Consider the following 17,078-nt stretch of genomic DNA (forward strand, 5'->3'; position numbering starts at 1 on the left):
TTGTTGTCGGAGACTTGTAGATTACTCATTGGAAGTGCTGAGATGGAACAGGTGTTTAATTTCAGGAGATCTGAATGGATGATGGAAGGCCTTTTGTTATTCTTACACTTGTCTGATATGGATTTAGTATTATGATGAGTGAAATTTGACATTCTGTCATTAAGTTTATTTCGTATTCAGGAAGTATTGTTGAGGCTACATTTCCCCTGAACACGACTTCCATTCACTCTGTCTGGGGAAGGACCTAGGAGACGCAGTGACCAGGATTCTCTCCCACCCTGCCCATCCCCACGTTGCTCGTTATGTTTGTCTGCTTTAACACGACTTCCATTCACTCTGTCTGGGGAAGGACCTAGGAGACGCGGTGACCAGGATTCTCTCCCACCCTGCCCATCCCCACGTTGCTCGTTATGTTTGTCTGCTTTTGCCTGCACAGATCTGTGTGGTGTTTGTTTTTGCTGTCAAAAGAAATCTGAGCGATCCTCTTACCATTCTCTTTCCCATTCATAAATGTCTTAACATTTAGCAAAAAGCAGTTCAGTTTGCTGTTTGAGCGTGTGAGCTTTTGTTAAAATGAGTGACCAAGAGGAAAGTTCTTGCAAGTTGGTTGCCATTTAAGATACAAAAATCATTTTTCTTCCCATACTGATAGTTTTTGTTAGTGGGGTGACCATTTCCCATTGTGTCTGTAATTTTTCTCTAAGTAAATACCCTTGTTTGTTTTTTTTTCCTGGTACATCAGGGATATGTCTTCAATACCACATCCACCACTGGTTCAGGGTTAAATTAGATTCTGAAAAATGAAGCCAGTGAGATCCATGGCAATGATCTAATTGTGATTCATCTTACTGATTTCAGGGCAAGAGGACTGGACTAACTCGAGACACAAGGCACCTGCAGCGAGGACCACGAAGGGCGTCTACAGAGACCAGCCCTACGGCAGATACTGATTGTACTGTCTGGTGTTGTGAAATAGCCAGTCTCCACCAGTCCTGTGTACTGTTCAAAGTAATGTTTTTCTATGAACAATCCCTTTTTAAATAAATCAAAATGCTTAAAATCTGAATGGATGGAACTTTAAAACTACTTTGTGGAAACATCAACCTGGGCAGAAAAAAAAAAAAAAAAAGACATGTAAAATTTTGTTATTTCCAGTCTGTATATGAAAAAATAGGTCATCAAAAGGAAAAAAAATAACTTTGATTAACTAGTGTTAAACAAAAAACTAGGTTTACTAAATATGTTAATCCATCCTTTTAACATAAGCCTCACCTTTCACTTTAAAGGTTTCCATAGCAATTTAGTTATTTTATCTTTCAGCCATATGCTAGTTTTTTTTCTCTTGCCAACATGCGTAAAAAGGGAAGCCAATTACAAGTGCAAATAATGTGGTATTCTTTTGTAACTCAAGTCTTGAAATGTTCTGTAGTGTTGAGCAAAGTCTCCTCTTGCTTGATACTAAATAAACTTTTGAAAGAAATTCCGTGTGTGTGAGCTAACAATTTCATGTTTCTCTTATTTAAAAAGGCCTTCATAAATAGTTGTAAACAGGGAAAGAGTTCATTTAACAACGCTTGTCATAAAAGGGTCACACTAAACGTTGTACAACTGACTTAAAAAATGGTATAAAATTAAATGTACCATTCTATACTCACCGTAGATTTAAATGCTGTTTAAAGAGTCCACATGGTGTTAAGCTGCGTGAGTAGCACGTTAAAACGACGCAAAACCAAATCTTGTTTAAAAACTGGTTTTAAAATAACTACTGATTTTCTGAAAAAGATGTGATCAGTTTTCATCTTGTTGAGCGTTTTTTCACTAGTGCAACTTTGGATTTTTTATGAGAATTTTGGTACCTTAATGAACACCTCGCTCCATGCTGGAAGCAATAAGCACAAAGCTTTTAAAGACATTCTGACTTGACTAATTGAGGTCGCACTCGCCAAGGCTGAGGATGTGTAACCCTTAAACGGTCTTCATTGTCAAAGGTAAATAAATCAAATAAGATTTTAATCTCACTTAATTTATCTTAATATAACTAATAAAACCAGGGAGATTACAACTTAGCAAGTTTCATTATCCATTTTAGAGAGGTTTTAAGATCACCTAAATTCTCATTTTAAAAAGTTTAATTTGTTTTAGTAATCTAAAAAGCCTTAGTTCAGTCAGTTTAATTGGGGCCAATTTTTCCCTATTAAACAAATGTAAAACCTCATAACTAGTTGTTTGTAATACATTCTTTGGTTAGTAATTGAGGGCACTTCTTAAAACTGACAAATATTTAATAAAGTTATTCTTTAATCATTTGGCTTAAGTTTTTTTTTTTTTAAATTGTAGATTATGTGAAATGTTTAATTTTTGTTTCTTAAAGAGATTTCCTTCTCTTTGAGTAAAAAGGTCTTTTCTTTTGTTAGGAAATGTCAGCCATCTTGGGAAGTCGGAGGAACTGGTTGTGCCCGAGGAGCAAACAAAGGTGAGTGCCTTTTGTTCCAGTTATTGTGATGTGTTACGGAAGATGAAGACAATTTAATGCTTATCTAAAGTCACATGGAAAATACCCCACACTGGGTCCTATTACCAGCACTAGTGATTATGGCAAATTAACTCCTCCAGTCAGAGCAGAAGCTCCCTGAATACAAACAAGTCAGACCCAGCCGGCCCTGTTGGTGCCACGGACGTTGTTGGATTGCCTTCTTCAGGAAAAATAGAAGCCCCGTCAATCACGTGAAAAAAACGTCCAAACTATTAAGGGAAAAAAAGCAGTTTATCAAGCCTAATGTATAATATGACCCCAGTTTTATTTTTTAAAAACTGTGTGTACTCTCTGTATATTTATAGGTAAAAAAATTACACTGGTATGCTGCAGATTTTTGACGATAATTATCTTAGGCTTGTGAAGGTATGATTTTGTGTGTGCACTTTTCTGTCCTTTCTGAATTTTGCAAAGCAAGTTACTACTTTTATAAGACAAGTACTAGAACCTGCGTTTTATAAAATTATTTCATAAATCAAAAAAAAAAAAAATAGGGATCTGTAAAGGAAACGTATCATTAGTTTGGTCTCAAGGTATTCTTGTTTTTTTTTTTCTAAACCATCAGAAACACTACTTACTTAGGCCCTGATATTCCAGAGAGTCTTCCTTTTTAAAAGTAGTTTTATTTGAGCTCTGCCCCTGACACGTATCTTTGGACATCAGCACAAGGAGAATGATGCTTAGCTCCTGTAGCTGTTACTAAGAACTGAGTGAGCTAATATTTTGAGTGCTTTGTAACCTGAAAAGTGATACAGTAAATGTGAAGTTGAATCGTCAAGTTGAATACCCATATTCAATATGTATGGGTAGTAGCTGAGCTTTTTTCCCCCTCCAGTAGCCAAAAGTAACCTGAAATAATTAACTTACTATTAGGAAGAAAATAGTTCTCTTTATTCTCATGGACCAAAATAAGATTTTTGGTTTTGAGGGTTTTTTTTTTTTTTTTTCTGTTGTTTTTGGCAGGGGGAGCTTTTCTTGCACAGAAAGAGAATGTGACACATCACGCATTTTTTCAATGTGTTATGTTGAGATTTTTCACTATTTTCCTCCTTCTTAAGTAATTTTGGAGGGGGGATTAGCATATTGAATAATAATGTAGGTTTCTTAAGTGAGAGATTATAGATAGGTCCCTAGAGAGTAAACCCCCAAAGGGTCTTCAAGCTTAATTCATAGGAATTATTGTTCAGTGTTACGTTTATTTTCATTTTTTAAAGAACCCATAGCTCCATGGAACTATAAAAAGGGATTGTGATTCAGAAAGGTCAGGAACCACCAGGAATACTATTGGACAAGAATCCTCCTGTTTGGCTTCCAAGGGCTTCCCATTTTTGGCACGTAGGCTGCCAAGCCTCATTGCTTGCCGTTTCAACGTGAAGACTCTGCTGTGGACAAGCAGTCTTCTCCCACCCCTCAGAGCACATTGCATAGTTCCAGATCTTTCCCCTGACCTTTGTCTACCCGCTTGGGATTAATAGTATCTTTTCTCATTTTACAATATGTACTGAGCATGAGTTCTGTATTAGACACAGAGGAGGCGCTGCAAATGCAAAGATCTTTAAGACGTGGGCCTTACTTAGACTGCAGTAATTCAGGATGGAATGGAAGTGTGCTCGCCCCAGTTCCCCCACCCACAGAAATCGTGCCCACTCCTCAGGACTTGGCCCAGTGCCCTCTCTGAAGTAACATGCTCAGTTTATACTTAAATCATTTTAGTGACTTAGGTTGTTTACAAGTTGCCACTTTGACCAAGCAGGAGCTCATCACTCTCAATAAATGATTTCATTGAATCCTCACAGTCACAAGAAGGTAAGTGTGGTCTCCGTTTTACAAAGGAAGACACTTCAGCTTCAAAACGTGAAATCACTTAGGTATAAAACTCTCACACCCTACAACTGGTAGAGCCAATTTTAAACCATCCGCTTTAATCCCGAGGCTTTGTTGTTAGCCGAGCTCTGGACTAGCACTGACTCCGCCATCAGATTAAAGGCTCTTTGAGAGCAGGGGCTAATCTTCCTGTTATTTGTATCCCTGAAAGTGACTCCCACAGCCCTGAGCATTATCAACACATTGTGATTGATAAGTATTTGCCTCTCTGTCTGTTCCACCCCTGCACCAGATTCCTTCCTGGAGAGATTCTTTGGCGGTATTTAGGTTCTGAATCATCTTATATTCATGATACTCCGGCTTGAATCAGTATCAGTATCTATGCAGATACGTTGACTTAATGTCTGCTGTGCTGCAGACACTGGAAATTCAGTGCCGATGACATAGTCCTGTTGCTGAGGACGCAACAGCCTGCTGGGGAGAGGGGCAAGGAAGGAGTCAGTAGGACAGGTGCGGGCGCATGGAAGAGAGACCTGTCTGCCAGGCGGGTGGCTGGAGGTGGAACAGGTGCCCGCAGAGACATGAGGGCCAGGAGGAGATAACCTAACCACATAGGGGAAGGTATTCCGGGAAGCATTCGTATCCCAGCTCTGTCATTTACCAGCTTGATAGCCTTGGTTAAGTTACTTAACCTCTCTGAACTATAGTCGAGATGGCAGCTTCCCCACCCGTAAAATGGCACAGTAATGCTAGCGACCTCAGTATTGCCGTGAAGGGTTAGAAACATGTCCGGCACTGATGTAGGTATTTGCTCTTGTTTGTCACTTAATGTAAATACTTGGAATTATAAGAAAGAACGATTATCTAGGAGGCATCAGCTATATTAGGTAATCAGAGAAAGCAACAGATGATGCTATCTGGGAGGCATGGGGCACATAATGAAGGGTCTCGCAGGTCCCGCTAAGAAGCTTGGACACGGTGACCCCATTTTCCATTGTAACATCCTCCTCACCTCTTAGCTTGCCCTGCTCCATCCCCTCAGGCAGAGAAAGTGCCTTGTCAGTCTCCGCTCCAACAAGAGCTTTGTACAAACCTCTGTTTGCACTGGCTATTGATCCGAAATCCAGACACAGGGTGTCTTAAAAAATAGGGCCCTAACCTTTTATCCTCTTAGTCTTCTCTCAGCAGAGTAAGTATTCAGCAAGTCAATGAATATGAGAGAGTGACACTCAGTGGATCAACAGGATTCCTAACAGACAGTGTTAGGGGTTGTTAGGAATAGTTAGCAGAGACCAAAAAACAACAACAAAAACCCCACTTGTGTCAATAGGATTACAATTCAGAAGGTCTAGCTCCATTGGTTTAACTCAAAATTAGATAGTAGCTCTGGTCATTGTGTACAGAGAAATGAATCCCAGAGTCTAAAACTAGTAATTTGAAGAAAAAAATAAAAACGTAATCAAAAGTCTAACCAAAATAGAAGCCACTTTATAGGGTTTAGGTAATGAATGTAAATAACAAAGTTTGTTATTTTCTATGCAAATAAGATCTATTTACATTGATACTCAGTGTCTTGTACAGAAAGGAAAAAAAACCTATGATTATATTGAAAATAACAAAATCTACTTTGTCTTGATTGTGTCCATCTTTCAGAAAGCCTGTAGAACATTTTCAGATCTGAATTGCATCCTCCTCTTATCTAATGGAAAATCCCATCCAATTGAAGTTGATCCTCAATGGGATTCGATTTCAGTGATTAGCACCTAGCGCTGAAATTGTTTCAGACCTTAGTGTGATGAGCCCCTCAGTGGCCCCCATGTTGTGCAGGGTCGAGCTCAGGCTCTTGGCTCTGCACACAAAGCCCGACGTGATCTTGGTCCCATCTCACGGCTGCTCCAGCCTTGGTACTAAACATCCCTCTCGGTGCTTTCCTGTCCGGGTCGTCCTCTGCCTAGAACCACGCTTCCCTATCCCTCTCAGCCAGCTCTTGTACAGCTAGTCATCATGGTCTGTCCAGCCTCGAAGTGAACCCGGAAGCTTCCCTGTGTCCCGCGGGAGCCTTCCTTGGCACGCTGTCTCCGCACCAGGCGTCGGGCTCGAGTCCCTGCTGAGAACCCTTAGAGCTGCGTGAATTCTGCAAAAACAGGGTCCCTCAACGGACTTTTCACGCTCCTTTCCACCCACCCCCACCAGCATAGAAATATGCCTTATGCCCCAGAAGGGGTCTGTGAGCAAGAAGTCAAATACACGAGTGAATAAAATGAACGAGGAGACTCAGTGTCTCCACAGTAGAGGAAAGTGGATTAGGACATCCTTGGCTTTACCAGATGGAGTTAGAGTCATCCTTGAACTTGGAGAGAAACTGACAGGTTCTTAAATGGGGTCATTCAGATGTAGATAGAGGTATCTAAAAGTCTCCTTTGACCACCACCACTGGCAAGATCCAAGCCTTACTCATGTCTCCGTGTGTGCTGCCTAGCACAGTTCCTCGCACCTGACAGGCCCGCACTGAAAATGGGGAGAGAGAAGAAATTCGCAGGGCTGGAGGCGTTATCTCCGAGCTAGATCTCTGCTCTACTCGTTGATGTGTCTTTCTCACCAACTGCAAGACGAGGTTCTTTAAACACGGAACCATGTCTTACTTGACTTGTCCACCCAGATGCCAGCATCGTGCCTGGCACACAGGGGGCGCTGATGAGGTGTTCAGTGTGGAGCACATGAGCGGGGAATGAATGAGCCAACCACCCTGTAACTTTTAAAATCCTAGCCTGGAGCACTTTGCACTATTAGTTGGGTTTCTCAGTGGAAATGAGATAGTTACTTCTGCAGCCATTGGCTTTTTTAGTGGGAGGAAATGTGAAGTTGGAAAGCAAAGTATGTCCTTTATTTAATAGGTAATACGTGTGCTTGGTACAAAATCCAGAAGTCCAAGAGTACACAGTGAAAAGTTGGTCTTCATCCTCCCCCCACACCACCCCCCTGCCCCAAGCCCCCAAGGCAGCTGTTTGCATTGGTTTTTTTGTATATTTTTCCCAAGATAGTCTGTGCATAGGCAAAAGCACGTGTTTCCTTTTTACATACAAAACAGTACACTGTTTTCTACCCCCTTGTTTCACTTTAGAGTACATCTTAGACTTCATTTTCTATCATTTTATACACTAAAGCTACCTTTTTCTTTTTATTGGCTGAATAATAGTTACATGATTTATAATTTAAACAAGTATTGACGGACATGTAGTTCACTTCCAGCATTTTATACCCATGAATAAGAGTGCTAGAAAGCATAGCCCTACATCTCTGTTATTGTACACGTTTGTATACATCTTACCAAATTTCTGAAGTAGGTTCATTGAGCCTTTCCGTGTTTTATGAATATTACCGTACCGTTCCTGTGATACGCTTTTCTGAGAAACTTGAACCCTGCGTGCCACATGCATTCCTTACCGTCAGCGGTTGGCACCTGCTCCACACAGAACACTCTTCTACTCCAAGTGGGTGCGTGGCATGGCACGGGGTGGGGCAGGTCCTGGTGCGGAGGAGCGAGGCGTGCGGGGGCGCCGGCCCCCGTCAGAGCAGCTGCCGGGGCGTGTCTTAGGCGACAGGGACAGCTGACAGTTGCAGGTCCTGGAACCCTGAGCGGGTTTGCTCCGGGGGCGCCCTCGCCCAGCTTTTCCTGTTCTCTGCTTTCCCAGATCCTGCCCGTGCTTCGAGATCTCACCTCTCTTCTGTTGCCAGAAGAACCCTTTCTTCTGTTCACTCAGAGTACCGGCTGCTGGCTCTCGATTGGCAGACGCCTGGTTTGGAGCTGCCGGCCAGTGTCCCTCAGGGTCCGGAATGAGTCCGCACCGGAACAGTCATCAAGCTGTTGAGGAAGTACTCACCGATTAACTAAACAATACCCCAATTATTAGATTTACTACATTCGATGTTTACCTTTTCCGGTATTAGCCTTTCCGGTTCAGGTTGTGTCGATGGGGCCCAGGCCCCCAAAGCACATGCAGGTGCTGCCACGTGGCTCCCTGTCTCGGGCCGTGTGCAGCGATCAGGGGCTAAGTGAAGGCAGAGGTGGTGCAGCCAGAGGGAAAGGGGGTGAACTCTGGGGCTGGGGGTGGGGGAAGGAAAAGGTTTCACAGAGAATGGCGGGTGTTGACAGGCTGGTGCGGGTGAGCGAGGCGGTGCTGCCCAGGGCAGGAAGCTGCGCCACGTGGGGGGACGTGAGCAGGGGCCCGTGCTCGGAGAGGATGGGGGGTGCTGGGGAGCTAGGAAGGGCTAGGTCATAGGGCACCGTGACCAAACGGTGTGGTGTTGACGGGTCTCCTGGGGCCGGGCGCATGTGACCGGAGCCATGAGGAGTAAGCATAGTGACGGCCACTTCTCCATTGTGATTGGGTTTGCTTTTCTTCCCTCTTGATTACCACTGGGTTTTTGAAATAACAGTTGTGTTCTGTGTAGCACATCAAAATATATGCTTTGGTGTTAGTTAATAAAAACTTGTAAATATATCTGAGAGTTGGTTCTCAGATGACAGGAAGTCAAGGACTGTCCGGTGTGTACCCATAGGGACCCGTTTCACATTTTGATATTAGAGGTTCCATGTCAAACAAGGCCATTCTGAAATCCTACCCATAAAGGTTGTAATGGAGAGTATTTTGATCCTCCTCTACTAATTAACCATTCATCTACCTTACTGAACACAAATATTTTATGTCCTTAAATTTCTATAATTCTCTTTTGCCTTGTTTTCCATAATAACCTTATTTCTGTTAAGTTTCTGCTTCCTTCCTTCCTCTGCCTAAATCCTGCCATCCGCAACAGAGCATAAATAATTATTAGTTTCTTGATGTATAACAAATATATTTGATTTTCCTCTTTCAGGGGCTTTCCTTCGAATTACGGACTGCTTACGAATCGTCAACTCACCAACGTGCCTAGTCAGTAAATGAATTCACTTGGGAGCTTGAAAATCATCTGAATTTCTTTTCACAATTTTATGTCCTGTGAAATGTTTTATAAAATGGTACGCTTTTTAATTTGGAAAGCCTGTTTAAAAAAAGGAAAGAAAATCAATCTTATTTTGTGGTCTCCTAACAACAACAAACAAATGATTTGTGTGATACTTAATAAAGACTGCCCATTTCAACCTCCTGCACTTTGCTATAAACCTAGAAAAACAAAGTCTTGTTATTTCAGCAAGCTCTAAATTTTGCACACTTGAGAACCATCTATGGCTTCAACTCACTGCAAGAAGTCCGGATTCCATACATAGTCCAGATTTGAAAATGATTTATCTGTCTCAGTTATGGACCAATAAATATGGACGTGTCCCACCAAAAGTATTCTGTCACATAAAAGGTTAATCACGAAGGCTTCTGCAGGAAGCAGAGCGGTACTGCCAGAAAAGAAAGCTGATTTTCATGCCTCTCTGTAATTTGTTATGGAACATAAAGGTCATAATCCCCGTGGACAGTATTATTCTGTTCGTTCTCTTTTCTTCATTTACTGGTGCATTGTGATTTTAATTCAATATGCCCCAGGAGAATGTTTTATTCCTTCTGCTAGAAACTCACACAACATGTTTCCTAGTCTTGGAATTTCAGGAACAGTCTTGTGCATTGTTAAATTGTCACTCTCCTACCTCAAAGACACATTTCCTCTAAGGCATTCACTTTGACAGCGTACCACGTTAGAAGCATCGTGTTAACCACAGAATAACTTCTAATAAGCTTGCTTTTCCATATCCTCTCATGATGCATCCGAAAAACATTCTCCAGTCCCGCAGTCATGCCTTTGCACTTGTCACATACACAGTTGGGCATCTCAGAAGTGCAAGGACAGACAGCCCAGTGTTGGAGAGGGTGCGGCACACGCCGTGGGCGGCAGCAGGTGGGCACCACGGCCCTGCGGCTGTGAGCGCCCCTCAGCGCACGCTCGGGAAGGCGGTGCCCAGTGACAGTCAGCTCCAGGGACCCTTTTGTTTGTTTAAGGGTTTTTTATTTATTTGAGAGAGAGAGAGAGACAAAGATAGCGACAGCATGAGCGAGAAGAGCGAGCACGAGTGGGGAGGAGAGGGAGAAGCAGGCTCCCCCGCTGAGCAAGGAGCCCAGGACCCTGGGATCATGACCTGAGCCGAAGGCAGATGCTTAACTGACTGAGCCACCCAGGCGCCCCAAGGGACCCTTTTGTTTGAAATTGATTGAACAACCGAGAACTTTAGAACATAAGCCAGATTGTTACAAATGGAAAAAAAATTTGAGCTCCCTTGTTGCTTGCAACCTTTCCACCCACCGAGTCAGGGACACTAGTCATAAACCTACAAATAGAATCCCAGGGACTCGAACTCTCCCAACTCCTCTCCCATCTGTCCCTTCTCGCTCCCACCCTTCCTGCCATAACTTTGGCCTCTTACTGTACTGCCTCTGTTACTTAGTTCATTAAACGCATACTTGTCAAGAATCTCTTCTGTGCTGGGCACTGCCCTACATGTTAGAGTGGGCAGATCAGCGAGCCCGTCCTCGGGGAGCTTACTTTCCAGTGGGAGGGGACAGGCCATGGGCTACAAACCCGGAGAAGGCCAGGTGGTGAGAGTGCTGTTGAGGAACTTGAGAGCATCGCCACGGGAGGCGGGGGTTAGACTTGAATCTGTGTGGCAGAAGACTAACAAGGTCACAGGTTAGCAGGGACCCAGAAAAGGAAGGAAATGAGCCACATCAAGACCCCAGCAAGTGCAAAGATGCTGAAGTGGGAACATGCTTGGCAGCTTGAGGAGCCGCAAGGGCGCCGGTGTCGAAGCGATGGAACGAGCAAGGGGCAAAGAAGACTACAGTGAAATCAGGGTGGTGGGGGGACGGGGGCACGTACGGCCACTTTTGAGCTTTACTTAAAAGGGACCTTTGTGTGGGAGGGGTTTGTGCAGAAGATTGGCATGGCCCAGCGTGTATTCTAAGAGTCGCTTTGGCAGCCCCGTTGAGAATAGGCTGTCGTGGGGCCGCTGCAGTGGAGGGAAGAGGGAATGCTAGCCTGGCCCTCGGGCAGCCGTGCAAGCGTTGAGGACTGGCCAAGCTCCAGACGTGCCTACAAAGTAGAGCCGCTAAGCCTGTCCATAGGCTGATGTGGAGCGCAGGACGGTGGCACTGGACGGTGCAGAGAATCTGGCGTAGGGCCACTGAGAAAATAAATCCCCTCCCTGTGACGGGAAGACGTGGAAGGAACAGGGGATACATTAGGGACTGACGGTATGGACAGACTCACAGAGGCCTTTGTGACCACGGATGACTTCGCAGAGTGAGAGCATGGAGCAGATTCGAGAATGAGTATCATCAGCTCCTTCAAGGAGCTTCTGTAAGGAGTTGCTGGAGAGGGCCTGTGGTTGAGATGAGGAGGTGGGAGGTGGGGAGAGATGCAGGGGAGCGGTCCGCAGGGGAGGCTGGGCGCCTCGAGAGCGGGGTGGGGAGTGGGGGCCACCATGGGCTCCTTGGGCACAGGTCTCCTTGCTCTGGGGGGTCCGGCCCCGGGACAGACTTCCTCTTAGGGAACTTTTCCCAGCTCGGCCCAGGGTCCGACCTGGCCAGGGCTCTTCGGGCGTCCCCACGGGTCACACCTCGGGGGTGGGGAAAAGCCTAAGAGCGAGTCGCTCAGCACAGGAGCACAACTGAACAAAGCAAGCCTTTAGATGTGAAACGCGACTTGACGTCTCTCCAGCTGAGTTCCTTTTGGTCCGTCTCAGACAGCTGGGGTCCCTCGATGTCTTCTCTCCTGCTCCCAGCAGCTCTCCAGGCATGGCAGGCTGAAATAACCGTTCTAGTGTTTGCTTGTAAAGGATCCCAGCGACTTCCTATGGTCTTAAAAATAATAGCGGATGGCTTTTTCAACACATTTATATGAGATCCTGAAGCTAGCTTTTTAAAGTGATACCTTCATGGAGTTGTCCACATGATGGTTGCTGACACGCCAAAATACCTCCTTTCTCTGGTACATCTGAGGATTTTCTGCAGAGCGCCCTGGGCCAAGGTGCTGCTGCATTGACCCACCGGAAGCTCTGAGAAAAAGGGGCTTTTGTGTGAAGCCCCCCACAGCCCCTCCTCCGTGTCCCTGCTCAGTAGTGACTTCTAGGGTTTGCATTCACTGCAGACCCTTCACTGAACGCCGAGCTCTGACCTCTCTCCCCATGGCCCGTGTCCCACCTGACTGCCTGTACGCACACCGAAACGTGCGCGTCGGCACTTCCCAGGCAGCCTGCCCCACACGGCTCATTCTCATTGCTCTGCCCTTGACCCAAGATGCCCTTCCTCCAAAACGTTCCTCGTTCAGGCTCATGGCAAGACCGCAGCCCAGCGCGTCAGAGTGCGGCCTCTGGAGTCCGATCGGTACTAACCAGAGTGGATACCCTGGTGTCTTGATTATCAATTCCTGTAGAACGAACTAGCCCAGACTTTAGAGATTTAAAAGAGCAAACATTTACGATGTCCTATGTTTTCTGAGGGTCAGGAGTCTGGGACACATTCTGGCTCAGAGTTTCTCATGGGATTGCAAACCCCCTGCTGGGGCTGCAGGAGCCACTCAGAGAGCTGCTCGCGGGCGGTGGACCAGGGGTCCCCACGGGCCTCGCCACGCCGGCCTCTCCACACGCTGCCTCAGTGTCCTCACAACATGGCGGCTGGCTTCCCCAGGGCAAGTGGTCCGAGAGGGAGAGTCCACGAGAGAGAGAACACAGAAGACAGCCACAGGCTTTTATACCCGAATCCCAGAAGTAACATAGCGTCACTTCCCCCACAGGCTACTGGGCAAACACCAGCCCCGCTACAGCTCCCAGTGACTACACACACCAGGCGGTGAACGCCAGGGGGCGGGGATCTCAGGGGGCCCCCCTGGAAGCCAGCTACCCCTCCCCCCGGGGAAGTTACTTTCTGTCCCTGTGCCTTATGTCCTTACCCACACAATGGGGAAGGTAGCTCCTCCCTCCAAGGCATTGTCAGAGCGAGGCCTGGCACCTCGTGAGCACTTGATACAAATTAGCTGTTAACTATTGTGGAAACACCCCGACGCACACACACGCACATGCCCACACACACATGCATGCACACGTATGCACTTTCAATGTAGATGCCACCCTCCCCATCCTGCTGGTGTGGAAGCCCTCAGCCGTCACATCCATGCCTGCCAGGGGAAGGACGCATCCTCTACCTCAGGGAGCCGTGGCAGCCCCTTGCCCCCAACCAGCCAGTGGAGCCTCAAATCCACCAGCCACCACACACTTGGTGTGAGGGGTTCAGCCTTTGCTGCCCTCCCAGCCCTGACTCAACACACAGCCTTCCCCTTCACCCCCGCGGCCCCTCAGGGGGGCTTTGGCCTCAGTTTCCCTGCTCATCCTCCATCTCCCACCTGCGATGGTTCCAGAGCCATCACCCCTCCCCTGCCCCCAAGCCCTTGCTCTCCTCTTGGCTCTCTTCTGTCCGGGGCCCCCCACCCTGGAGCTGTTTGCTGGGCCCTGCCTCCAACCATCGACCCACTGGAAGCAAGAGGCTAAGCGAGCAGCTCTTCTGCCCGTTTCTTCCAGATCGGGCCCCCCGGGTTTCAGGCAGGGGCGCCATGCTCCCCGCCTGTCTCGGGTAGCCCCTGATGTCCTCTCACCAGATTGGTCCTCCAGAGCCAGGCCTGTGTTTTCAGCCTTCTCTCCTTCCCCATCAGCTGAGTGATGCAGAAGACCTGTTTCTGAGTCTTCGTGCTCTCATCTGTAAAATGGACATTCTTCAGGATGGCCCTGGAATATTGGTGAGAGACTCTCAGGTCCTTGGTGTTGTGAAGCTAGAGCTGGGCCACGGGCAGGATGGAGGGAAAGTGTAAGTGTGGCCCGCTTATTCATTCGTCCAGCGCGGGCTGAGCACCTGCCAGTCTGGCAGTGGTGTTGGGTCCAGAAGCTCTAGGGAGGGAGGATGTGCTTGTCTGCTTGCCCCCGAGGAGCTCGCGGACTGAGGCGAGGACAGAAGGTGGCTGGAGGGTCACACACACATTTTGTAAAAACCAGAACCCAGGGAAGAGTTCAGATCCCTGGCCTAATGCGGTGTTTCTGGTGAAAAAAATGCAGGACAATGTCCCCCAACAAAGTGCTGGGATGGGCTAATTCACTTTCCCAAGCCGTGCCCCAGGGGCAGCCGGCTGCAGCAGCTGAGGGGAAATCAGGGTGACACCCAGAGAGAAAGCATCCCTGTAACACAACAGTGCAGACAAGGGAATCTGATCTGCTTCCCTTTCTGGGCAGGAGATTCATGATTTCCAAAATGCCAGAAGATGATCACAGAGGCCAGATCCAAACTCTTCACAAGAGGGAAGCCAAGGCCCGTAAAGCTGGGCAGCTGAGTCCAAAACCGCGCGTCTGGCCCCTGTGGCCACATCGCTGTCTGGGAAGCATCCGTGGGGGAGGTTTAAATCCAGAAAATTCTAGGAGTGAGGGGCGGTGGAGGCCTCTCGGCCTGAACTCTCTAGATTGGGAGGGATCCAAAGCTCCTAATGGGCCACCCGAAGTTATTTCCATAGTGAAAAACACATGCTGCATTAATCATCCCGAAGACTACACAGGCTTGATTGAGGTGAGCTGTTCCTGCCACGACTTAATGTCTCCATCTTAAACCAAACGGTGCAATCGTATTACAGAATATTTATTTCCCTCAGACCTTTTTTCCTGCAAATCTATAATGCTGAATAACTGAGGTCAAAGAGTAGATGCTTTAGAGAAATTTTTCTTTTCATTAAACAATATTAAATGAGATGCCCGTTCCTCTGCTTCTGCATAGCCAACAAGCGTCCCTTGGCTCTCACAGTCCTTCAGCTGATGTCATCTCTTACCAACCAACTCTCCACAAATACCTAACTGCCTGGTTTTTCATAAGAAAGCAGAGGATCTACAGCCTCGGCCTGCTTTCCGCACAGCCCCCAGTCCGCCGGGCACGGAGACCTGCGTGGCCCCAGTCCCCCTTCCCTGTTAGCTCGCACCCAGCCTGCTGCAGGAGGTTGCTAGTAACTATTTGGCCTCCTTTGCATTTGGCATCGATGGACACCCACAGTGAGGCGTCTTCCCTTGTGTGAGGGAGTCAAATTAGCCAGAAAAAGTGGCAACTCGGTCCTCCACCTGTACCACAGGCTGATGGTTACACGCCTTCCTTGCGCCTGTGTCCTGGGTCCCCGGCAGCTCAGGACTCGGGAAGGGAGCGATGCCTGTCCCTGTTCCCCGGGGACTGCCGCCCCCCTCCTCACTGACCGCCTGATGGCCCCTAAGCCTGGAAGCCTGTCAGGGGCACCTGGCCTAAGCAGCCCTTGCAGGGGAGAAAGGAGGGGCCCTGCCCACGGGCTTCCGATCAGGGACAGACGAGATACTGCCACCAAAGTAAGAGCCACATCTGACCCGCCCCCCCCACGCCAGGGCTGCCGACCCTGCTTGCCCCACACCCAGCCACTCTGGCCCCCAGGGGCCTTCTGTTAAGCGGGCAGGTTCTCCTTCCTATACTTGCTTTACAGCTGTCCTGCCCAGTGATTCCATGGAGGCAGGACCTCCCGGGGCTGGGACCCCCTATGCCCTTGCCCGTCAGTGCCTACGGCTTTCTACACGGCTTCATTCTCGGAAGGCACCAGGGACACCCCCATCCGAGAGAGCCGGCCTCTCGACCCACTGCTGAAGGGTTCTACCCTGGCCCCCGGCAGGAGCTCATAGCACGCTTGGCTGGGAGGGGGACTGGAATCCAGAACGGAGAGGCTCATCATGGAGAGAGGTTGGACCTCAGATCCCCACATAGCCTGGAGTCCTGAAGGGGTGGCAGTCAGAATGTAGAGTCAGAGACTCCCTCAGACCAGCCACTGCCCAGTGTCCTCGTCAGTAAGGCCTAGACACGCAGTGGGATGTTGCCAGAACTCAGTAGGTCCTCAGGACCTGGGAAGGAGGGCAAGAGACTGGGAGGAGCGAGAACTGTGGAGGGAGGGCTCAGCATGCTTCCGATCCCACACGGGCTGTGCTGGGCCCATGGCACACACGTGCGCTGGGGACGGCTGTCCTCCCTGTAAGGGCCAAGGCCATGGCTGCCAGAGCGCAGGAAGGCTGGTGCCCATGAAACCAGCAGTGTCGAGCAGGCTTCGGGGAGGGGGCTGCTCAGAGCTCTGAGCTCAGCTTGGGAGCAACCTGGGGCCATGCTGCCCTGGACCTGGCTCCCCAGGAAAGGGACCCCACCCTTCCCGGTGTCTCTTCAAGATGCCAGGGCACATGGCACTTGTCTCCACACATGATGCCCGGGTGGACATGACGTGGTGTGTGTGGTGTGAGGGACACTCCCCCCAAGACACACCCGCCACCCCTCTCGGCTCTACGGCCTCCTGGCTTCCTGATCTGGGGACAGTCCCATACCCTCTGAGATGTGGTTTCCCCAGCTGACAAACCGGAGTGATGGCCCCAGCCTCACGGGGTTGGTTGAGAGAATCAAAGTGAAACCTGGGTACAGCTGGCCCCGGTCCCCAGCCGTGGGTGGGGGGGCCAAGAAGGAGCGGGGCAGGGCAGGGAAGCGGAAAGGGGCAGAGATGGAAAACAGAGGCTGTCCCAGCTCTCCCAGCACAAACAGAGACACTTGTCTGCTCATAATGACTTTCTATTTTTAGATAGCCACGCTCTCTGTGACCTGCTTTGTAAACAGATGCTCCACAGAACAGATCGGGCTGGGGCGGGGGGGGGGGGGGGGGGGGGGGG

At 48.3% G+C, this 17,078-nt stretch overlaps 1 protein-coding gene across 3 annotated transcripts in view; it reads left to right on the plus strand.

Moving 5' to 3' along the window:
• KHDRBS3 (KH RNA binding domain containing, signal transduction associated 3) overlaps positions 1-9,826 on the plus strand; it is a 103,285-nt gene extending 93,459 nt beyond the window's left edge. For 2 of the 3 annotated variants that reach the window (XR_014144452.1, XM_081816583.1), the window contains 3 exons: positions 859-1,008; positions 2,415-2,473; positions 9,233-9,826. Coding sequence is in view for 2 of the 3 variants with exons in the window: in XM_081816583.1 (XP_081672709.1) it covers positions 859-1,008; positions 2,415-2,473; positions 9,233-9,296 (273 nt within the window). In the remaining variant the exon portion in view is untranslated. Of the gene's footprint in view, positions 1-858; positions 1,481-2,414; positions 2,474-9,232 lie in introns of those variants that run through there. The other variant, XM_081816582.1, reaches the window with a different exon arrangement.
• Positions 9,827-17,078: the final 7,252 nt, after the last annotated feature.

The sequence above is a fragment of the Leptonychotes weddellii genome, chromosome 4, assembly GCF_054177405.1.
Source record: "Leptonychotes weddellii isolate Sample4059 chromosome 4, ASM5417740v2, whole genome shotgun sequence".
Taxonomy (NCBI): Eukaryota; Metazoa; Chordata; class Mammalia; order Carnivora; family Phocidae; genus Leptonychotes; species Leptonychotes weddellii.